Source organism: Numida meleagris, chromosome 5 (genome assembly GCF_002078875.1).
Source record: "Numida meleagris isolate 19003 breed g44 Domestic line chromosome 5, NumMel1.0, whole genome shotgun sequence".
Classification (NCBI taxonomy): Eukaryota; Metazoa; Chordata; class Aves; order Galliformes; family Numididae; genus Numida; species Numida meleagris.
In genome coordinates this window covers 65198784-65222880 of record NC_034413.1, presented here as the reverse complement: position 1 = coordinate 65222880, position 24097 = coordinate 65198784, and the positions used below count along the sequence as shown (strand labels likewise).

Genomic DNA, 24097 nt, shown 5'->3' with positions numbered 1-24097 from the left:
GAAAATCTTGAAGTTGGTTGGTGTTGAAATCTATACTTTCGGGTTGAATGAGCAAGCAGCAGTGTACCAGATTCCTCAGAATATCAAACTTAGGCAGCACATCAGATCTGGAAACTGCCACTGTGTGTTTTCTGCCACGCTTTGTATTTTGGCCCCAGGAATGTCCATCTTGGCCCCATGGCAAGATGTGTGTTATTGAATGTGATCACCGCTGATGTTGCTACTACTTTGAGTACCTGCATGAACTTCAAAACACCCAACATTGAAAAAGCAGTTCTGTACTATTTTAATAGGCTTCCAATATCAAAATACAGAATTTTAATATCTTGATACATTACATTTTGTTATAGATACAGAGACCTGGAAGGTCATCTCAATTTTTTTCACAGAAGGAACGTTTCATTTGAGTTGCTTGGTGCAGTGGGCGCACATCTACTCGTGTGGCAGAGGAGTAGAAGTTTGTTTTCTCAGAAGATGCATTGGCAGGGAACAAGCAATAAGGAATTCATCCAGAGCAATTCATCAAGGCTAATTTGTGTCTATGACTGAAAGCTACTGGGGATAAGAAGCAAAAACTCAAGGCAGAAGTCCTTGGGCTTTTTATTTTTCCCCTTGAATCAGATGGGAAACAAGCAGAGTGGCCTGTGAAGTTCATTCTCTCCTGGAGCTTGAAATATCTCGATTTCTGAGAGTTGGTGCTTTTGTCAGTAAACATTTACAAGTCTTCAAAGTGATGGACTGCGTGTAGCTGTCGATCTGTTGCTACCATTCAGTTCAAGCAGCAGTACCCAGTGCTGTATTTCTCAGTGGTGTGACTAAGCCTTCTGTGTGGCACTAGAATACAAAACAGTGGGAATTATTCTTCTACTTAGCTTTTTATGAAAATTTGGGAAGTTATACAGTGCTTATTACAGATTGCTTATTAGCTGGAGGATTAATCTAACTGCCAGTTACTTAGCTGAAACTCAAGCAGGTATTGCTATTGAACTTGCAGAAGTTGGCACTTAGCAAGATCTAAAAGGAGCGCGGTGTAACTCATAGCATTGATTGTGGTAAGAAGATTCTTAGCAAGTCTGAAGCTTTATGCAGTCTGGTGTTGTTACAGGAAAACAGAACTTTAAGTCATCCTCGTGTTGCAAGACTTAAAGGGAGTAGATTTTTTTCTTTTTCTTAGGTTCGCAGTTTTTGTTTTCCTCTAGGTTTGTTTGTGTGTGAATATGATGTAGGTGTTTTACCTACTAATTGCAAGAGTTAAAACAAACTCTTAATTCTTTAGGTAATTCCTTCAAATTTGATAGATCTTAGTTTTTTTTTTGTTTGGTTTGGTTTTTTTGCTTGGGTTTGTGTGTGTTTGGTGGTTTCTTTTTTCCTTGGGATTTTTTTTTGGGGGGGTGAGGGATGTGTGTATTTTTTTCCAGCTTGTGTGAACTTGCATAATAGCAGAGGTAGAAGTTAGTGAAATAGCTGAGAGCTGAGTTTGTGAAATAGCTGAGGGTACAATGTTTGGAAATACGTGATATCATCCATTTGATGATGTAATGACATGTCCATCAAATAATTCCATTGGCCTTCATCCAATTTCAGAATGTTTTTGAAGAGGCTTGTGTGGGCTAGGAGCAGCACGTAAGTTCTCTAGATCCTTTTAGACTTGAGTGTAAATACTGAGACATAATGTAACATACCTGTAAAGAAATTTATATCAAAAGTGGCATTTGTTCAGAGAATATAAATACCTATATACATATAAATAAATAAATAAATGTTTCCTAGCTTTGCTTGTAGAGTTGCCATTATTTTCTTTACTTGGACTAAAGGACTACTAAATGGAAAAAAATCAAGTTTGTTTTCTAATGCTTTGTCTAGTACAGTTGGGGAGGTGAGAGGATGTCTGTTTCTATTTCAAAACAAATGAAATACCTCTGGAAGTGATTTTTTTCTAAATCAGTGTGACATAGAAGTGACCCTTAATCACAAAGAAGCAAAACCAGTGCTGTTTCTGAAAGACAATAAAATTGAAGATGTACTTCTCACTGTCTCTTAAGATTACATTTAATATAACACTAGACCAAAGCAGCAGTTCAATTCCACAATGTATGTTCTTCAGTAATACTAACAAATTGAATATACAATTTTAGAGTAATTGGTGTACTTATTTTTTACATTCGTACTAAAATTACTTTTGCTGTTATTATCAAATGTACTCTAAAAAGGAAGTCTATCTTTTTTCCTTCAGTCACAAAGAAAATCTTTTGGATTAAGTAAATGCATAACTTAAATTCATAGTAAACAATTTATAATGATTGGTTTATCTGTTATACTTACTATTATTTTTTCTTCTTTTTTTCCCTTTTTTCCCCCGTTCTCTTATTTCCTGTTTAGGTGTATGATTGCTGACGAGGTAAGTGATATTCCTGTTACCTTAACATTGTTTTTTCTTGTTTTAACGTGCTGCATTCAGAAAAGCTGGCAGTGAGTGGAGCCTAATTCCTATGATATTCACTAGACATTCTGAAAATACTGAAGTAGAAAAAACAAAATACTAAATTTGATGCAAACCTAGGATGTACTTTCACTTATAGTGAAATTCATGACTTTGAAAATTTTAAATTTAGTCCATATTATGGAAATTTGAATTCATAATTTCTTATCACGGATAAAATATTTTTGTAATAAAAAGTTATGGTTTTGTTGTGTAAGTATAAAAACTTAATGTAAAAGAGGTAACGTTTGAGGATTGATGTAGGTTCCAAGTTCTGACTTGGGATGTTATTTAGCAGAAGGGAGCTCGAGGAAATTTCATCCTCAGAGGAGATTTATCTTCCCTTTGAATGTTTTTTTTTTTTTTTAGTGTTTCTAACTAAAACTACTTATAGCTTCAGTAAGCTAACCAAATGTGCAGTATGTATGAATCTCTTTATAGAGGAGTATCTTCTTTCATCATACATTAACTGTAGTAATAAATTGACTATGAAATAGATACTACGTAACTAGCTCATTGTTTTTTCTTTTCCTTTATCTGGTTCTGTCTTTGCAAAATATTTGTGGCTTTTCTGATTGTCGTATGTTTTCTGAGCATAACTTCTGTTTTTAACTTTTTTTTTTCCTTTTCCCAGATGGGGCTAGGTAAAACAATTCAAGCAATTGCTATTTCCTACTACTACAGAAAGGAATGGCCTCTCTTAATCGTAGTGCCTTCATCTCTGAGATATCCTTGGGTTGATGAGATGGAAAAGTGGATTCCAGAACTGTCTCCAGATGATATTAGCATCATTCAGAACAAAACTGATACTGGGTGAGTTAAGTTCGTTATTATTCTATAGAAAGTCCCGTTTTGTTCTGTGAACAGATTGCAGTATGTATGTGAGAAATGCACAATATGTATGACCATAATGAAAAGTAAGGATTTCAGCAAGGTGAAAGACATTTCAAGTATGTGTTTTGTGTTTCAGCTGAGAGTTGGGATTATGGTTGTTTCTTGTCTTCTCTGTAACTGAGAGGTCTGGTTTTTGCATGGTAGCAAGGGTTGTCTGCTGAACATTTGGTTGGTTCGGGGTGTTTCCTATTGAACGCGTTGGTTATGTGTCAGCTCTGATCTATTTGTACTTGTTAATTTCTGTAAAACATTTAGAACGCATTTTTGAAAAAATTCTAGTATACATTAGAAAATAAGGAAGCAATTACAGCTAATGTTCTATTTAGAGCACTGTGAACATTTAAACATTACAGTAAGTCTTCTCTAAATAACTGTGAAGGTCATCGTGATCTAGGTTTTCTATCTTTAGACTTAGTAGCATAAATTTATTACAGTGGGACTATAAGTCTTAGGTGTTATTAAAATAACTCTCCTACTGCAAGGAAACACTGAATTACAAGGGTATTTTGTAGTCTGTTTTGCTGTAAATAACTTGGTTAATTTCATGGCAGTGTCTAGATATTGTTCTAAAACTTCTGGATAAAGAAGATTGACCCCCATGTTGACTGGGGAGTGTCAGGAAGTGAACTGACCGCCAAGACGTGCAGATAAGAAAGTAGCTTGGAACCTTCCTTGGGGTAACCATAACCAGACAAATCCAACTCAAAATATGTTTTAAATCTTAACTGAGGAATAATTATTGCTGCTTATCAAAATAAAACCCTTAGAGGAATATGGGAAATGCAGTAAAGATCCATTGAGCGTGGTGGGTTTTTTTTTTTTTTAGCTTTTCAGCTAAACTGTGCGTAATAACTCTATGCTTATATTGCTGAATGCAGCAAAGAGAAATGTGGAATTAAGGGAAATGTGAAGACAGAAGTAAATGGCAAACAGAATTCTGTTCATTTCATGTTCTGAAGTTTGTAAAAGGAATAGACCTTAACTGTTACTACTTTTGTTCTCAACAAGATTAGAGGAAAACTTGGTTTTCTGTTTAATTCCCAGGAGGTTTCCTAGCTGTGAGTAAGGTAGCTGTTAACTAATTAATAATTTAACATAAAGGGTGTTTTATGAATTTTCAAGAAAATCCAAAAACAGAGCTGCCACACTTGGTTTAGTGCTTTGGGAAATTGTGCTTCTGTATGTTCAGCCTTTGATTTCTCTCATTTCAATGTTTTGCTTTTCTTCTGAACTTCAGCAATGAAGTGTACTGCTTGAATGCTGATTAACTTCTTCATATAAATGAGTTAAAATATGCTTAGGCATCAGTTCTGGTTGTTAGAATTTCTAATGACATTTGAAATGGGATATTTATTGGATAAAAGGATTCAGTGAAGAATAGTAATTATTTGTATTTTTGTTCCTCCACCTTCTACAGAGGTGGTGAAATTCTTGTTTTCCTGATAGCAGCCAGAGTGTGTAAGGCCATTGCTTTAACCATGGCCTCTTCCTCCACGTCCAGAAGCATGTACACAAACTTTGATTACTCTTAAGTACTGTAAGAAACTTTTGCTTATTGAATTTTTGATCTTTTGCAATTGGGGAACAAATAAAAATCAGGCCAGCAGAGCAGTAGTTTCTGACGGATGGATAGACCAGTTACGTACACATCTTGTTCTGGTGACTTGTTTGCCTAACAACTTTGTGTTTCTGTGTTTAAAGGCTCCTGAAGGGCCACAGTGCTCTCTAGTGACTTTAGAAACAATTTGTGCTTTATGCCTGTGTATGCTTTTAAATTTATTGTGAGAAGTTATTTCCAACACTTGTTTAAAAAAAAAACAACAAAGAAGTCTTCATCTCAACCCACAAGGTTTTTTTTCATCATATTTTCTTCCTCTGTCTCTTTGAGGAGGGGGAGTGAGAGATTGTCGTGGTGTTGCTTGGCTTGTTGGTGTTGAACCACAACGATGTCCTCTGAAAATGGTTATGAAATGTCTGTGACTTAGAACTGTGAGATGCTAGAATTTTTTTTAATTGTATAGCTAATATTATTAGTCAACCTAATTGCTCTATAATTAACCTATCCAGAAGACATCATATATACCTTCTGTTAAAAAAAAAAAAAAATCATCTTTCTGGAACTCCTTTGCTATATTAATTTTCCTACATTAAAAGTGTACTAAGACGACTTTTGAATTTTCCTTTTAGGAGAATATCAACCAGCAAAGTGACGATTCTGGGATATGGCCTGTTAACTTCTGATGCCCAAACTTTAGTAGACACTCTGTATAGGCAGAACTTCAAGGTAGTTGTGATTGATGAATCACACTACATGAAATCCAGAAATGCTACGCGCAGCAAGATTTTGTTGCCAATCGTGCAGAAAGCCATAAGAGCAATTCTTCTTACTGGAACTCCTGCTTTAGGAAGACCTGAAGAGGTATTTAGCATCCTGTGTGGTTGTTTTTTTTTTTTTTTAGGGATAGTATCAGTAATACTGAGTGTGCGATTTTGTAATTTTCATGAATAGTGCAGCTGGTGAATATAAGCTTAACACTGGAGTCATGTAATATCTTCAAGTAATATTTCTGAATAGTATTACCTTTGTAGGCAGTTTGTCACTGACGCTTCTTTTTATAAAGCTTTTTATGCAGATTGAGGCACTTTTTCCAAGAAGATTTGGAACTTGGAGTGAATATGCCAAAAAATACTGTGATGCTCGTCTGAGGTATTATTGTACTTGCCCTTTTATTTTCTCATGAGTGTCTTTGATTTTCTTCTCATATGAAATGAAAGAACCAATAAGTAGTGTCTCTATTGCTGTATCATGCCATCATGTTTAGAGACCCAGGGAGGTGAGGTGCTGGAACAGGCTGCTCAAAGAAGCTGTGGATGCCCCATCCTTGGAGATGTTCAAGGCCAGGTTGAGTGGGGGCCCAGACAGCCCCTGCCTGATTTAGTGAATGGCAACCCTGCCCACAGAAGAGGGGCTGGAACTAGGTGATCTTTGAGGTCCTGACCCAAACAAGCCATTCTGTGATGCCATCTCTTCCATCAAAGTGAATTAGGGACCTTATAGAGGAAGAGTTTAAAAGGTATATTGTACAAACAGAAGATAGCTTGGCATATACATGGGTTTTGTTTTCAGTATTTGGGAGTGTTTGGGAAGAGGGTTAAACTGACAGGAGATTTTTTCTTCAGGAAGAAATTAGAAGCTATTAAAGTTTGAAAGTGTAAGTGCCAACGTTCTGTTAAGTAAAATTATTTGCCAGTTTACTGTTACTATGAAATGTATAGGTTTTACCTTTTGAGCTAGCATTCCAGCTAGAGCTGAAATTTGAGTTTCTGATTCTCAGTCCTATGCTCATGTCATGTAATAAATTATGTCTTTTTATTATGGGATCTAGTCTTTTTGCTATCCTACAACTTTTGGGGAAAAGAAGATCATATATTAGATTAACAAAACAAAAAGAGAGAAAGGTCCCCAAAACACTGTAGTATGTTTGTGGTTCTGTTTGAGGGATTGGATATGGGCACTTTAAGGAGGTATGGGAGGGGAAGAACCTTTAAAAAAAATTTATTACCTACAATTTTGCATATATTAAAAACAGTAGTCTTTGTCAGCTAAATTGGCTAGCATTTAGATTTAATTTTTACAGCAATAATTACATAATTTAATTTTCATGTAACTTGAGCATTTTTTCCTTCATTGTATATATTTTATCAGCATTTAACTTCTAATAACATAGAAGAGTGCTGTCTAATTCTCAGACAGAGAAATGCTATTTTTTCCCATGGTGTTTTGACTGAATGTATCTGCAGTTTTCACACCACGAGTGTGGGTGGGTACAGCATGGTTAACTACCAAATCATAGATTATTATCTTATTTTTGGAATACCATAAGTATAATGAAAATCAAATTCAGGTTAGCAAGCTCTCAACAAACAATACTGTTGCCATGACTTGGCTGGAACTTAACATGCTGTGGTGATCCACTTGATAGCTTTATTTTATGCAGAACTTTCTGTGAAAACACTTTTTTGACTTAGGTGGTTATAGACACCTGTTTCCAAGGATGAGGGCCAAAGTATTTCATTGAGCTTTCAGCTACCATTTCTTACATCCCCACTGCTCAAGTTGGAGGGATGAATCCTTTCTAAGGACAGCCACAGACTGAAGAAAAGATAAGAGCAAAAGTTGTAGCTGTCTTCCATCTGTCTGGCAATCTCAGTGAGTTACGCCATTCCTTTGCCAGTGTAGAAATGAGTCCTCACCTCCTTTCCAAATGGATCATAAGCAGCCATCTGAAATCAACAGTAGCTTAAAAACCTAGTAAAGCCTAAAATTCTTTTTTTTTTTTTTAAAGGAATAATTTTTACCAGTGTAATTACGTACTTGCAGCATACTCTCCTGTCCTTGAGAAATGCCACCATGCCACCTGGCCTTTCTTCCAAACCCAGCAAAATCTGCCGTCTACTTATTTTGTTGCTTCTTGGCAATGTTGACACAGAAAAGCTGTTCTCTTGCAACACATCCTTGAAAATAAAGAGAAAGAAACACAGTTATTAATTTCTTTCTCTTTTTTTAACCTTGAGCTTTTTAACTTTTAATCTACTTCCCCTATTTAGACTTTTTTAATACAATTACATTTAAAACTGGAACACTTAGCTTTAAATCATTATTTTCTCTTTTATATGTAAATGACAGGGAATTCAGATGGGAGAGCAAACGAATTTTAATGATGTTATTTGCAGCGTTTGTGATAATTCCTTTATCAGCTGTTACCCTCTGTAATATAATAAAGAAGCATTGTGGTAGATTCTTCTGGTTAGTGATACCTGGAAAATTCGCATGTATAAAGGGAAGTGTAGATGGGATGAGATAGAGGACTTTATCCATCTGATGAGGAGTCAGGTCTGTGGGTTAGAAGTTAGAAGAGCTTTGGCTTGAGTGTTGGAAGGAATTGGACAGAAAGCAATCATCTCTCCGGCATAACCAGGAGCACTGAAGGTTGCAATCCCAAATGCCTTCGTATCTAACTGTGTCTTAAAATTAATTATGCGCTGAAGGTTTCTGTTGGATTTGGAATAGCTTGCGTTCACCGATCAGTGTTGATTTTTTTTTATTCATTTTCAGATTCTTTGGTAGAAGAAAACAATGGGACTGTAGAGGAGCTTCAAATTTAAAAGAATTACATCAACTTTTAAGAGAAATAATGATCAGAAGACTGAAGAATGATGTTCTAACTCAATTACCTCCCAAAGTTAGACAGCGTATTCCATTTGACCTCCCACAAGCTGCAGCTAAGGTGAATTTTCCCCATCAGCTAAAAAAACATTTCTTAGTAAATGTCTATGCATTCATATATATTTATATATGCATGTGTATTATATTCATCCATTATTTGTAATTACATATATAGCACAGCATCTTTATTTTTAATTATAATATGAAGAATATGAGTATGTCATTTTGAGGAGGGATCAAATAACTATAAAATTGGCCTTAATTTTAATAAGGTCTTCTTTCCTTCCCCCTTCATTCTCATTAGGTATTGAATCCTACAATTACTTTTAGACAAATTTGATAGAGATCTCAAAAGCACTCTGTCCCTGAATGTTTCATGGAAGTCAGTGCTGTGGTGGAGTGTACTTTGTAGTTTCTAACAAATGTGTAAGAGATTAGTACATTTATCTGACCACTGATCTCTTTTTCCAATTAGAATTTGAATACTACTTTTGCAGAGTGGGAGAAATTAATGAGAAAGCTGAATTCAGAGCCCACTGACAGCCATTTTGTTGAAGTCATGAGTTTAATCACACGCATGTATAAAGAAACAGCCATTGCCAAGGTAAGTGTAGAAGTATTTTTTTTTTTACATATTTTAATTTTTCAGTGTGTTTTTGCTTAATAAAATTAGTTCTCTTGGACTTAGGAATGCATTGAGGGTGAGTACTCCAGGAACAAATCTGTGTGTAGGCAGCTGCTACAGCTGACTGACCCAGCTGGCTTGTGTTACAGGACGCTGCTGATGCAGCCCTTATGCGGACTGTGCTCTGTTAGTACTGGTTCTCCCCATGGATAAATGAAGAAGAATAATCCCCTCTAGCTAGTCTCTCTATATCAGATGAGACAGCTGTTCTGTATTTTCCTCTTATATTTAAGGTGTGAGAATTAACAAATCTTTTACGTGCTTACTTTTTAGCCTGTTATCACATTTCTTTATGCTAACCTATATTTAGAAGAGTATATTTTAAGAAGAAAAAAATATATTCTGCAGACTTGTGGCTCAGTAAGAATTAAGAATCTGAATCCTTGGAATTTTTCTTAAATTCTGTACTCATCTTAAAAATATCACTGTGGTTCTGTTGCTACTGTTTCCCTACTTTTTTATTCTCCATCACTGTCAGCTCATTTTCAAGTGAAAGAGGGAAAAAAAATGTCTGAGGGCTGCTGCAGAGGATATTGCATTAACAACTGATCAATGATAAATTTTATTAGTAGCTGTTACTTCATTTTCAATATCTTTTGTAAAAACTATTAATATTGAACACAAAACAATTATGTGAATGTTTAAATAGAGCAATCATATTATTATTATAGTATCACGAAAGTAGCAGAATTATTCTTTATGTTTTGATGTATGGCTTTATAGCTGCTGGTACAGAAGTTCTGATTAAATAATGCTTTGTCTGATTAAAATATGTTTGGGTGGAAATTAAATGCTTTCTGTAGTATGATTTAAGTCATCAGATAATGATATCATAACTAAAAGCATTTTTATTTTCATCTTAATCTGAAAGAAATGCCATCTAATTTTGCAGTCTTTTGAGGATGAAGGTTTTTTCTTTAAAGTGGGATAGGTTTAGCCAGTAAGACATAAAGTTACACTACTTTTTTTAAACCAAATTTGGATTATTTTTTAAATTAACAGTAGTGTTTGATAAAGTCTTAAATGGATAACAAATAGAATGGCCATTTAGGTATTGAAGTGAAAACTGTCATTTTGAACTTTTTTTTTTGTGTATCACTGATGAAAATGTACTCTCTTACTCAGGCAGGCGCAGTAAAGGACTACATCAAAATGATGCTTGAAAATGACAAACTGAAGTTCCTAGTTTTTGCTCACCACTTAAGCATGCTTCAAGCTTGTACAGAGGCGGTTATAGAAAATAAGGTAATTATTTAACAAATGTGCACCTGTTTAATTTCAGACTTTGCAAATAGATGTCAGCTGTGCTTAAATTGAGTAGAACTATCTGTATGTGGAGGAATTTAAAGAGTTGAAGTATATAAAGGTCAGTGACCCTGTATTAAAAAGATTGTGGGGTTTTGAAGAACTGTTTTTTGCATATGGGGATATTTGGTATGACACTTCATCACTGAATCAGTGTTGTAGGCAGTTGTTTCCTGAGGTATTTCATCAATATAGTTCTTTCTTCTTTTAGGCTGGAGGGTTGATGTCTGTTGGGTTGGTGTTTTGCTTTGTTTTTTTGGTGTTTTTTTTTTTCAAAATACTGTCATCTTACCTGAATGTTTAATTCACAGCAGATCACTTTCATGTTATTAGTTGTGGATTCAGCCATTGCTAGGGAAAAATGGCTAACATTGCTATTTAATATCAAACTATTTGTTTGCAAGTGCTTGAAATTTTAACAAATCTTATCAGGGAAACTGCGGATTCTTGTGCAGAATATTCAATTTTAAGAGCCTGTGTCCATTCTTGTTGTCTTTTGTAAATAGGCAGTACTAAGTCTACAATCTTCTAGATGAATTGGCTTAATTGTAAGTCAAAGGGCAAAAAACTACTGAGGTACTGCTATCCCCGTGACTGTAATAGCAGATGTTCTTGTGTTGTTGAGGGAAAGAAGGTGACTGGATCCAAAAAGGAGACGAGGTGATTTCATTTCTTTGTCTGTTATAATCTGTTGTAGATTCGCTACATACGGATAGATGGAAGTGTTCCTTCTGCAGAAAGAATACATCTTGTTAATCAGTTTCAGAAGGATCCTGATACCCGGGTTGCTATTTTGAGTATTCAGGCAGCTGGTCAGGTAGGATTTAAAAAAAAAAAAAAAAAAAGTGAAATCTAAAGAATAGAAATGAATGTTATTATTTAAGTTACTTACTGAAGGCAATTCATGTAATACATCTTTTGCAGAATCATGTATTTATTTTTTTGTGCTAGTCATGTTAACTGTTTTAAGCCTCCATTGAAATTACATGAACAAAATCAACATCAGCAGCAGCATCTCCTGCTTGAATAATTAGTAAAAACAACAACAACCAAAAACAACAGAAAAATCCTGCACCTTCTGTCTGGAAGTACCAGATTAATAAGAAGTAACACCTAGTGCCATAATGAAGAGCGGTATGCAGCCTTTGCACAATATTGCAGTGTTTTTTGAATCTTACTAATATCTACCTGAAATAAGTGTAGAAGGCTAATCTCATGTCCAGGTGGTCCCTCTTATTTACATTTAAAAATGTTCTGTGCAGCACGTAGATTTATGGGTTGATCTTTTTTTCTAAATTGCATCTACTCTTCTTTTGTTTAGGGTTTAACTTTCACTGCTGCTACTCACGTTGTGTTTGCTGAATTATATTGGGATCCAGGCCATATTAAGCAAGCAGAAGACAGAGCACACCGGATTGGGCAGTGCAGTTCTGTGAATATTCACTTCCTTATTGCAAAAGGAACATTGGATCCTCTTATGTGGGCCATGCTGAATCGCAAGGTGCGTGTGGAATAGAACCAATAGTTGGGAACTCCTTGTGTTTTAGATACCACTTAAGTGTGAGTGGCAAATAACATTGTGGTATAAGACAGATCTGAGATTGCTGATTGTCAAAATGAACTCCTTTGTTCTGAATTAACATTTTCTATACTTTTTTCTCCGTTTAAGATCCAAAGATAAATAACGTAATTCTGCTGAAATGAACGGAATGTTTCACGTTTATAGCTTTTTCTTCCTTTTAAATTTTTATTGCTCAGGTTGCTCCATTTATAATTTTAAGGCTTTTCTGCGCAGTCCTAAAAGCTAGAGATTTTTTTTAACTGAATGAATGGTGTATCTCAACTCAAACTAAACTAGTTTGAGATTCAGATGGGGAATTAAACTCTATTTTAATTCCTGTAGGTACTTCTGAAAAATCTCCTCCTTAAACGTGGTACAGATAGGTTTCAGTAATTCACCAGGCATTTTTTGGTAAGAGTTTAATCACTAAACTCCTGCTTTCAATTAATTCTGCCTTTGGCTTCATGAACCAAGCAGAATGTCTAAAGACTGTTGAGAAAGAGTTGTGCACAATGTAAATAATCTCTTTTAACTTCAATAAATATTGATATTTTATATATACCTTTTCAGTTACATAGTACTTATTCGTGCAGAAATGGTTTCCAATTAGGACAGCTGGAAGAATAGTTTTAATCACTAACATTATTTTGAATTACTGCAGATATTCTTGTTTTTCTCTTGCAAACTTAGTTCAGCAGTTGTAACAAATGTAATGCATTTAGACAAACAAATTTGTTCCAACCTGTACATTCTTCAGAGCCTTTATGCAAGTCTTTCTGCAGGCCAAGGTTACAGGCAGCACCTTAAATGGCAAAAAAGAGAAAATGCAGGCTGAAGAAGGTGATAAGGAGAAATGGGATTTTTTGAGTTTTGCTGAAACTTGGACCCCCAATGAAAGTGTAGAAGATCTCCAAAATGAACTTCTATTTACACATGTAAGACTCAAAACTTATGTTTTTAATTATTCTTTCATTTAAAAAAAAAGAATCTAATCATTTTTCACCTAAACTTTGTGTGCACTGCCAACTATACTAGTGAAGAAAGACTGTATGAGGGGGAATAACTTACTTTCAAGTTCAGAAAGTTAGTCTGGAGAAAGTGATCTGTTGGACATAGATATAATCTACATGCTTCAAATAGTTGCTTACATTGTTTTTTAGGTGATTGACTCACCCTCAGAGTCTCATAAGAAAATGTAATTTCTGTTTAAAATACAGCTTTCTTAGTAGTCATTTAACTTCAGCATGGTTATTTTAAAAACATTGTTTAAAAGTCTCTCCTTGTAATAGGCTTCATCAGAAAATGTACACAACGTATCTGTTCTGCGTACTTGCTTTCTTTAGTGCTATTGCAGAATTTTGATAAGAATATTGAAAGTAATTTTGAGGAAACAGAACAGTGTTGAATTGCTTTTTATGCTAACTGTTTCTGCTTGAAGGAAAATATCTTTTGTTTTCATCTCCAAACTAGCAATACTAATGGGGAAAAAATAATAACAATATCCAATCCTAATGCAGTAATTATAAAGATGGCTTTACGTATTTCTTTTCTTTCCTAGTTTGAAAAGGAAAGACAGCATGACATACGTTCCTTCTTTTCCACAAAATCCTCCACTGAAAAGAAACGCAAGATGTTATCAGATAGGGAATCATCAAAGGTTGATGCAGAGTCTTTTGAAGCCACGAAAGAAGAGGATTCAGAGAAGAGCAGTGAAAATCTGGATTCCACAGGAATAAGTGATGAGGATACAATTTGTCATGAAAGCACCTGTGAACGTGAAGCTAAAAGAGCAAGAAGCATAAGTGGATCTACTCCAGTCAGCTCCAGTAAGAAAAAGACTTTGACTGGAAAAAAGTCCACTTTGTTCACAGCAAAGAACAGTGAAGTCCTTCCTTGCAGCTCACGTACTTCAAGCAAAGGCACAGCTGTAAATAAAGTTTGGCACTGTAGTGTTTGCACTTACAGTAATAACGAATTGCTTCCTTACTGTGAAATGTGTAATTGCCCTCAGAGCAATAACGGTAAGTGCTGCAGAGAGAACATGTGTTTTTCATTCCAGTTGTGATTAATTTCAGAAAATAAATATTTTTAAATATACGAATGTACAAGTATACAGGCAAAATATGAGGAATGGTATCTTTGCATGAACAGACAGAGAGATACCGTTTAGGTGATCTTTCTTAATTTAGCTTTTCCTGAGGATCTTTTGTATGATTCTGATTTGAAACAAACAGAGAATTGAGATGAATTTTAACAGGATATAAAAATGGTGAGTAAGAATATAAATTTAATTTTCTTCACAGCAAATGTAGCTCTTGGTTTCTTTGTGAAGGTTTATGGTTATTCTGAATCCAATTAAATGGAAAAGTTTTTCCTCTACATGTCAAAACTAAATGATGTCACATAGATGGTTTTATTAACTTCGGTGTTGTATATTTGTCATGGGAGACATTACCTTAAAAATACAGCATTTCTCATTCATACAGGTCAGAATAAATGTCTTCTGTGAAATTTATTTCAGCTACCTGGGAACTTGGTAAATATTTTTATAAATGTCTCTCCATATTTAGCGTTTACATTACAAAGAAAGGAATAAGGTTCTTTTTTTCTTCTTTTTAAATCTGCTTGATTAAGTAAGGACAACTTCTCAATTTCTTAAGTATGTATAAATGCTGGAGAACTATTTAATGTGTTTATGGTGTACAATAAATGTGCATGGTAGATGATTGCTAACCATTTGATTGTATGTATTTTGACACAAAGTTGGGTGCACAAAATTGCATAAGCAGAACACTTTGGTCCAGGTGTTTATTCTCCTAATATCAAAGTTAGCGCTGTTTTCATAGGTGGTTGAACCATGATATTATTAGAGAATAAAATGCAATGTCTCCATATTTCAGTTACTTAGTTTTTGTCCATCTGTTTATTGATTAGCTGTCAGTTTATAAGGAGATTATAAATGATCACTTTTCTCCTTCTGTAGCTGAGAGAAACTGTGAAGTTCCTGCTAGCCAGGCTGAAGAAAACATGTCAAAAGACTCCAGGAGAGAGAAACAGGGAGCAGCCTGGGATGCTGAAGATAGAGGAGAAGATTTGGAGGAATCGGTGACCCAGCAATCTGAAATCAGTGAACAAGAAGCTGGTAAAATCAAAAGTGAAGAAAATGAAAGAAGGTGTGGAGAAGGTAATAGAGGAATCCTGTGGGGAAAAAAAGGAGATGGTTTCCTGTCCGTGAAACTGTATTAACTGCCTCTGGCATGAAAAAGTTGTTGTAAAATATGAAAGATAGACTAGCATATGATTCTCTCATTTTAACCTGGGATGTTTATTGAATTTTGATGATGTCTAAACCCACTCTTCATACAAAGCCTGAGGAAATAGAGACGTTTTGGTTGACAGAGCAATTATGTCAAACTTGCAGCTGTGAAATCTAAGCTACAACATGTAGTTTTATTGAAACTTATGATGACATTGACTTGTGTTCAGGCTAGCCACAGGTAAAGGAAATGATGGGTAACTCAGGAGGAACAAAACTGTCTCCTGAAAAATTCAGGAGAACGCAAATATCTTAATAGTTTGTTGCTTGTGTTGTGTGTATCTTATGTTGTTCTGGAATTAGATATAGAATCCTAGTGTGGTAGATACTCTCTTGGAGTTTGTACCATAATTTCTGAAAACTTGGAGAGGGGAAGAAAGGATAAAAAGTAAAAAGATTTATAGTGTTCATACCAAAATATGGTTTGTAGGCACACGAAATCAGGTGACTTCACAAATAACTTCTTAAAAGACAAGTGTGATATTATTTTAAATATCTGAATAGACTAAACGAAGAAAACCTCTTAATTTTAACATTGTTTCTCTGTGTAGGAGATTTAGATCAGTCAGACGCATTTCTAGTGTACGATGGCCTAATGTTCTGTGCCAGCAGAAATACTGATAGAATTCACCTCTATACAAAGGTAAAGCTGAAATAAGCATGCTTATTATCACTTTAAGATTACAAAGTAGACTGTTGTCCTATAAAATATGCATGTATAGTTTCTTTTGTCATGCTTTATGTAAAAGCCCTATTTTCATATTATTGAAATGCACAAAAATTAGGTAGTCAATTATTCTAGTTCTTTTTGTTGGAGAAGTTAAGTAATAATTGCCTAGACATACAACACTTCTCTTACTTTACACAGAACTGCTAATATATTACATGTATGCTCAGATTATCTGTTAAGAATGCAAATAATATTTATGATTCCTTTTCTTGTTATAGATCTTAGCACTACCTTGAATCATTAGCATAACTAATTATTCTCCTGTTTGTAGCTAGTGTGCTATTCCAAGATTTTTTTTTAGAGTTGCAATAATCAATGAATCTTTCCAGACTGAATAAATCTTTCCAGATAAATAAAATACTGCCACCACATTTTCAGAAAGGTACATGTTGGTGCTATGTATAGGTCGGTAAGTTCTTGAATAAAATGCATTATTATTTATCTGTAATGGTAATGGAAAGAGAGAGTTAGTAATTTTTTTAGGTCATTTTTACATGAGAAATCATGGATCCCTTCTTTTATGGGCTGGAAGCCTTCATTTAGAAAGTTTCTTCAAAGCTACTGAATGAGCACATTCAGGTGCAGCTGCAAAGCATCACGACCGAGGGCAAGTCTTTGAGACAGTTTGAGAAAGTATGCTTTTTAAATAGATAACATTGAAGAAGTAGGAAGTATTGAAGAAGCATTGAAGTATGCTTCTTCCTGCGTTTTCCTTTAAGACAAACATGCCTTTTGGATGGTATTTGGTCAGCTGCTTTGTTTTGGCTTGGATCAGAATTTCATTACGTTGGATACGGCACAGAATCTTTCTGTGGAACACTGGGGAAATGTGCTTTAATTCCTTCTCTCAAATTTCTGTGAATCACTGATAAGTTCCTGGGTCATGCAAATGCTCTGGATTAACTTGTTCCCTAAAAATGGCATAGAACTTGTTCTTACTTTTCACAAAAAGCAAAATAAAATTCTGATTTTTAAATTGCAACGAAGTGACATTCTCCAGTCTATAATTATTCACTTTACTTGGAAATTCAGTCAAGAGAATTACAATTTCAGTTTATTACTTTCAGGCATTTTGTGTCTCTGAGCTATTTCTAAAGAAAAGAATGAGTTTCAAAGGTAACATTTTTGCCCTGTTTACTTCTAGATATATTAATGTGAACTGTGTTTCTTGCACCTGCGATAGTGTCGTGCCTGTAATAAATCATGTAGTTTATTAATTCTTCCTGGAAAAATCTTAACCTTGAGGCTCTAAGTTTGGTTGGAAGAGGAGAATAATCCACTTGAAACAGATCTTCTTTTTTTCTAGATTGTAGTGCATTCTGCCTGTAAACAAAACTGTTTGTTTGTGTAGGATGGTGAACCACTGAACCTGAATTTCATTCCATTGGACATACAGCTGGATAACTGGGAGGATTTACCAGAGAATTTCCAACATAAACGAAATCGTTCAATGGTAAGTACAAATTCTACTGGCACGGTAATACAATATTTAATGTGGAGTATTTGGGCTTTTTTTTTTTTTAAATAAATGCAGAACACTTTCAGGCCTTGGGACCTAGGCACAGTTTCTTCAGTGCAAGCAGATATTGTAAATGTTGATACAGATACTTATCATGCAGACTGCTTTTCTGGCAAATTATCGTACCTCCTGTTAACATTTCTGTAGATGGAATCAACCAGGCATCATTTAATTTCCCATTTACAGGATTAGTAACTAGGATTCCTAAGTCAACAAAATAGCATTTTAAAGGTTGTAAATGTGTGGTGCATGATGAATAAGAATGTGCTGGACTGTATCGGAGCTGCAGATAGGAGCAGGCCTCCACTCTCACTTTATCCTTTAGTCTTCTCACAACATTCGGAACAGTGTAGGGCACAACTCCACTGAGATAAGTAGCTTCAGTTACTTAAGCAATAACAGTCACATTTGTATTGGTGTTGTAAGACATGAACATTGTCAAACCAAGTACTCACAGTGATGAAATCCAGAATTTAAATTGGATTTGCAATGTTATCTATTTAAAATATATTTCTTGCCTGTTTCCTCCATTTAAAGAAACATATTATTTGGAAAACCAGGTTCTATCATGTAGGAACAAGACTGATTCTTTTTAGTAGCTTCTCCAACAAGGCTGGAACTTAGATTTGTAGGACAGATTCCTGACTGATTCAGCCAACAGTTATTGGAAGCACCCGATGAGCGGGTAACAGAGATGTTGCCAAAGGATTACAAAGCTAATTACTAGACTGAGAAGACATGTTAAGAATGCCATGTTTCTGGGCAGGAGGTGACACTGCTTATGGAACTTCCTGTCTCTGTCCCTCAGCTTTCTCTTGCAGATTAAAATATTCATGTTAGTAAATGCTCCCATGTGTCTGTTACATCCTGCAGTTTTGCTGGCTTCTTGCTGTTCTGACTCACGAAGTGAGACTGCTCCCTATGCTTCCATGTTTGCCATGAAACAATACTTCATGGAGAAAATCATTGCCACATTGTAGTCTTTGAAGCATGTTCCTGGATGAGGCTGAAATCACTGGTCCATACTGCACAATGTGTTTATTGTTACCATAGTCCATGTTCAGAAACACTGTGATACTGGCTACTATGGATTGTAGCAAGTCAGCAAGGAATAGAGTGGGGAAAAACAAGTGGAACAGAACGTCCATATTGGCCGCTGCTTTGTATTGTTGTCATTGATGGCCATATCAGTACTCTCATTTTCCTGTTGCAGAGATGAAGGTGGGATGAAACCCTTTTTTCCCCTCCACATACTCTAAAGAAGGCCATGGTATAAATTCAAAATTTCTACATGGGAATGTCCTTTTCTCTCACAAACTTTGCTTTTCTGAAAGGCCTAGAGCAAAAGGTGGAGGGCCACTGTAAGTAGAAGACTTCTGCTTGTCTGTTTTTTCCGTCAGCGAAGTCTTGCTTACACAAGAAGGGTTTACTTGTGGCTTTATCAGGAAGCCATTCTCCTGTCATTATAGCTTAGATTAATACAGTCCATTTTTTGCTTTATTTTCTACCTTTTGGAGCAGCACACCTATCTTTCATAGCAAAACTGTAATTGTAGACAATGCCAAAGCAATCTAAGTTCTTCAGCAGGAGAAGATGGGAGGCTGCAGCTTGCACAAGGGTTGACTTGAAGGGACCATCTCTGATCATAACAGCTTTTTTTTTCCATCCAGTTTCGAATATATTAATTCCTAGCACCCTTTCAATGTAATTGTTTAATGTCATGCTGCTGACAATAGCGTTCTCCACCAGATACTGAGGTTTGTGAAAGAATGGAGTCATCTAACAGCAATGAAACAGAAAATTGTCAGAAAAAGCGGTCAGCTGTTTTGTAGTCCTATTCATGCTGCAGAGGAGTTGTCTAAAAGGCAGTCAGCAGTAAGCTGCACAAAAAGGTATGCGTTTTTTTCTTTATTAATTTCTCCAGGAAGTTTTGATGTATTTAATGTAACTTTCAGTGGAATCAAATCAAAGACTATGAATGGGTTGTTCAGTGACTGTCTCACAGTGAGGAACATGCGACAGAGCACATCAGTAAATGTGCTGGAATGGGACTGTCTGCTTCCCTGTCCGTCACTGTGTCACATTCAGCAGCTATTCTGGCTTTCTACTTTGTGTACTTAAGCAGCTGGAGCTCACCAGAGATTTTTGAGGAAAAATCATTACCTTTAGGGTCTCAAAAGAAAAATAAGCATTAAAAAAAAAAAAAAAAAAACTCATTTCCCACCTGGAAGTAGGAATAAATCATTAATTGCCATCAGTGCTACAATCTTTTATTCATGATTTGCAGCCTACTCCAACCCTTTTTCATACTCATTTTTTCTTTAAGTAATTCTGTCCGCGGTGGGTGACGTTTGTCAAAACTGCTGTTGTTTTTAGGTATGTGACCAAGGAGGATGTAGCAGCAGCCTCACTTAGCAAAGCGAGCAGCAGTGGGGGCAGCGTGCGCCTCATCGCTAGAGCAAGTAGGGCTTGTCTGAAGAATGAAAATGCTTCTGTGGCACAACCAGGTCATTCCACAAAGTAAGTTAATGCCAAAAAAGCAATGAAGCTGTTTCTTTATAGACTATTTTTAAGGTAGCAAAGTTGTTATGTTTACCTTGCTGAGCTATAGTAAGTTATAGTTAAGAAACTTGCTGAAATAGCTAATGAGCTATTAACAGTTTAGATGGGATCTGTTGTCTGATGATATAGCTACTAGTTAAAGGAGTGACAAGATGAAACAAGAACATAGTTACACAAGTTGGTTAAGGAAGCAAGTGTCAGCTTAAGCTCACTTGTGCTCCCAAATTCGAAGTTGACTTCACGTTTTCTTCCATTCTGTCTCATAATTTAGAATAAGGTAGAAAATATGAAAATTTTGGTCAGAAAATGCCCTTATCAGGCAGGTAGTTCTTGTGTGGAAGCAAACCTTGTTTAGAGTAGGAAATTGAGAGGAAGCTGTGAAAGTTGCAGAGAGAAGGCAGGATGTTTTCATTTGACATTTTGCTTCCCTTACAAAGGGGGTTGAAACATTTGTCTGAGAGGTATGTACCTTCCTGACAGAAACCAACACCTATAAATGCAGCATTGTTTTAGTTTAGTAATTTCATGTGCATGTGCAAATGTAGTAAGATGTGCAAAGGAAAAATCCCTTTTGTATTGTCATATTTTGTTTAAATTGAAACATAAACCAAGTAAATGATTGCACTGTGCAGCTATCTTTTGATTAAAATTGGTATTCTAGAGCATGAAAGATATCTAATGGAAATACGCAATGTATAAAGCAACCTATGGAATTGTATTGTTGAATACCTGCTTTATTAATAGTTGTACTTTGATCTTTGTAAACAGGTTGTTTTTAGAGAGTGGAAAAAGTCCTTCAGTTCTTCCTTCCAATTGGACGGAAGTTGAAGGCTCGTCCCTCCCCAAAGGCTATTTGCAAGCCTTGGACGGTGAAGGGAACCCACTTTGTCTCCACTGTCAGCAGCCAACCGCTCAGCTTGACCAAAGCTGTCAGGCCCGTGCCTGGGACACACGGTTCTGCTCTCTTGCCTGCCAGGAGGACTTCTCAGTTCGTTCTAGTCAGAGCTACCTCAGGACTAAGGTGTTTGAAATTGAACACGGTGTTTGCCAGTTCTGTCATCGGAATGCCCAGGAGCTTTATCTCAACATCAGAGATGCGCCTAAGAGTCAGCGCAAGAAACTTCTGGAGAGCTCATGGATGTCTCACCTTCCACTTGGGCAGGTAATAACACTGCTTTCTGAGTGCTGTCAGCTGGGCTGTGTATTCCTGGAGCAGGTGTAGGAGGTAGGTCAGAGAAATCCAAAATGGTGTTCTTGCAGGCGTAAGATAGAAGAAGGTTACCCAGCACCAATGACAGACAACGAAAAAGAAAACCAACAACACAACCCTTGTCTTCAAAGACGTAAACATGTTTTTGGTCTCTCGCTGGGTAGCGATGTAGTAAATAGTACCAGGTTATTGCTACTTCAGAATGTTTGGAAGGAGCTCAACAAAAACCAGTTGTCGCAACTTCCCTCACTATCACCTCAGAACTTAATAAGAATACTCCCATTCTGTCCAGGCTGTAATTGCTTTTTTGTTGAACAGGAAGGGAGAATATTCATATACAAACCAGTATTTTAGTTTCAAAATAAAAATACCGTATTTTTTTCTGCCGTGAAGTTGAAATTCTGCTTCAGAATTAATTCTGAAAACACATTTAAACTTGCCCAAGAAAAAATAATTTGTCTGTGCTGTTTCTCTTCATTGTATACGTGAGATCAACTTTGTTTCATGTGGCTTTTGAAAATATAAGTTAATGCAAATCTAAAAGACTGAGTCTTGCAGAGTGGGTATCTTACAACCTTTTAAGTGAACCGCAGCACTTGATAAAATGACATTGAAGATTACTTACTGATCAGAAAACAACTTTTCTTCCTTCTGTTTTACTTTGATCCGCTGTTGTATGCTGCAGACTAGGTAGAACTATGCCAACTAAAATTATAGTTGTTTGCTTGGCCACTGGGAATAACAAACAAATCTAACACTTATTTATATTTTCTTAATCAAAGTAGGTACTTCGCTCACTTTTATTGTTCTTTCTGTAGAACACAGATGCAGCTCAGAAGGAATATCTAAGGTTTCCTTTATCTTTCCCTTTGTTTACTGCAGTTGAATGAAATTATAACAAACCCAACAGAAGGTCAGTTCTGGCAGGTGGATCACATCAGGCCTGTTTACAGCGGAGGAGGACAGTGTTCCCTGGAAAACCTTCAGACTCTGTGTACAGTCTGCCACAGGGAGGTCAGTGTGGTACAGTCAAATCATCACCTTCTGAGAGCTGGAAACAGCTGCCTGTTGGTAGTGTCTCTCTTGGTACTGCAAGTGTAACTCATAGCAAATTACAGGTTTTCTCTGACAGGAGAAACTGAAACTGATTTATAGGTAACTGAGATCATGCTATTATATTTACAATAAAAATCACTTATTAGTCTGTCTACCTTATAACTTATGAGTAAAAGGCAACGCCCAGTTACTATGCATGTGGAAAGAAGCTACTGCTAAAAAAACAAGCAAAAACCTTTAGTAACAAATACCTGATGTTACTCACTTAGTCTGTACTCAGCTGTGCTGCCTTGTCTGTGTCATGGCACTACTCTTCTCCGTGCAGGAAGGCACCAGTGAAAATGAAAGGCAGCATTAAACAATTTGCTCACAAATGGGAAAGTGTCACCTTAATAAATGTTTGCATTTTATTTGTCGTCTGCTGCAAAATTAGATTGAAATCTAAAGCTATAGCCAGCTAGTTGCCATGTAATTCCATTTTCTGACCAGACCTACCTTTTCTTTTCCAGAGAACTGCAAAACAGGCCAAGGAAAGAAGTCAGATGAAGAGACGCTCGTTAGCTACGAAGTATGGTTGTGATATCACAAAGTTTTTTGTGAAGATGTAAAATACTAAGTATATTCAGTTACATTATAACTCAGGAACTATTGTAGTTGCATAGGTTTCCTCATGCACTTTAAAAAAAAATGCAGTCTATTATGCTGGTAGAGAAAATGTGCAAGTAAAACAAAATCATTCAAAATACTGATTTTCAGAGGGGCTTAGATGAATGCATGCAAGGTACTCAATCATGGTTACATTCTTATGGCCCTGCACTTCCAAACTGCACTAAGGTTACACATGGAACACATTCAGCTTTAAAGTACTATGACTTCCATATTAGGGCATTTACAACTAAAGGAACTGGAGGAAGCACTGTTGAAATTCATGTTAAGTCTTACAGTGTTCAGCTGCGGTGGGGTATTATGGATGAGGGAGCTATCTTAGTTGAAATTATTCCCTTTGTTCATGTAATCAAAGGTTCTGGAGAAAATACAGGCTCTGCTCTCTATCATGACAGTAACAATGCAGGTGATTTGTTTCTTCTAAAACTGTCTCATAACATAACTACATACAAAAGTTAATAGCAGCCCTGGGAAAGGGCTATGAAAGGCCTGCTGTGACTTGGTGTAAAAGATTTGGGCACTTTTAGTTCATGTTTATTGAAATATCTGTTAAAAACAGCTAGCGTTTAAGGCTTATTCATGAGAAATAATACTATCCATTCTTCTGTCTCATCCAAGGTAATTTCTGGGAAATGCTACAGCCATATTCACTTTAAGGAAATTGTAGAGCTAACGGTTATTTTGCACTGTTGAAGTGGCTTTTTAACAGTTACTTCAAATAAATCACCATCATCTTAATGCTCTAGTGTCTTTCCCCTGCCCCTTGTATGTTATCAGCATGCTACAGATAATTTTTTCTAGAAGTACTATGTTCTCTACAATTCTAGGTCTATCTAGTTAAAATACACTGAAATGCTTTCATCAGTTACCCTTATGAGACAATTCTT

At 35.9% G+C, this 24097-nt stretch overlaps 1 protein-coding gene and 1 long non-coding RNA gene across 3 annotated transcripts in view; one reads left to right on the top strand and one right to left on the bottom strand.

The window, feature by feature from the left end:
- Nucleotides 1–23197, top strand: part of ZRANB3 (zinc finger RANBP2-type containing 3) — a 40877-nt gene extending 17680 nt beyond the window's left edge. For both annotated transcript variants that reach the window (XM_021397935.1, XM_021397934.1), the window contains exons 3-21: nucleotides 2380–2398; nucleotides 3114–3292; nucleotides 5561–5792; nucleotides 5995–6080; nucleotides 8490–8661; nucleotides 9076–9204; nucleotides 10411–10530; nucleotides 11288–11407; nucleotides 11912–12091; nucleotides 12934–13086; nucleotides 13710–14172; nucleotides 15135–15335; nucleotides 16019–16110; nucleotides 17549–17650; nucleotides 19466–19608; nucleotides 20093–20236; nucleotides 21047–21440; nucleotides 22371–22502; nucleotides 23054–23197. In XM_021397935.1, the coding sequence (XP_021253610.1) occupies nucleotides 2380–2398; nucleotides 3114–3292; nucleotides 5561–5792; nucleotides 5995–6080; nucleotides 8490–8661; nucleotides 9076–9204; nucleotides 10411–10530; nucleotides 11288–11407; nucleotides 11912–12091; nucleotides 12934–13086; nucleotides 13710–14172; nucleotides 15135–15335; nucleotides 16019–16110; nucleotides 17549–17650; nucleotides 19466–19608; nucleotides 20093–20236; nucleotides 21047–21440; nucleotides 22371–22502; nucleotides 23054–23152 (3160 nt within the window). In that variant the 3' untranslated portion in view covers nucleotides 23153–23197. The remainder of the gene's footprint in view (nucleotides 1–2379; nucleotides 2399–3113; nucleotides 3293–5560; nucleotides 5793–5994; nucleotides 6081–8489; nucleotides 8662–9075; nucleotides 9205–10410; nucleotides 10531–11287; nucleotides 11408–11911; nucleotides 12092–12933; nucleotides 13087–13709; nucleotides 14173–15134; nucleotides 15336–16018; nucleotides 16111–17548; nucleotides 17651–19465; nucleotides 19609–20092; nucleotides 20237–21046; nucleotides 21441–22370; nucleotides 22503–23053) is intronic.
- On the bottom strand, nucleotides 269–13031 carry LOC110399367. Its single transcript, XR_002439148.1, has 3 exons — nucleotides 12894–13031; nucleotides 7749–7888; nucleotides 269–834 (listed from the first exon to the last, which is right to left on the bottom strand). It is a non-coding gene; the product is annotated as an uncharacterized LOC110399367 (long non-coding RNA).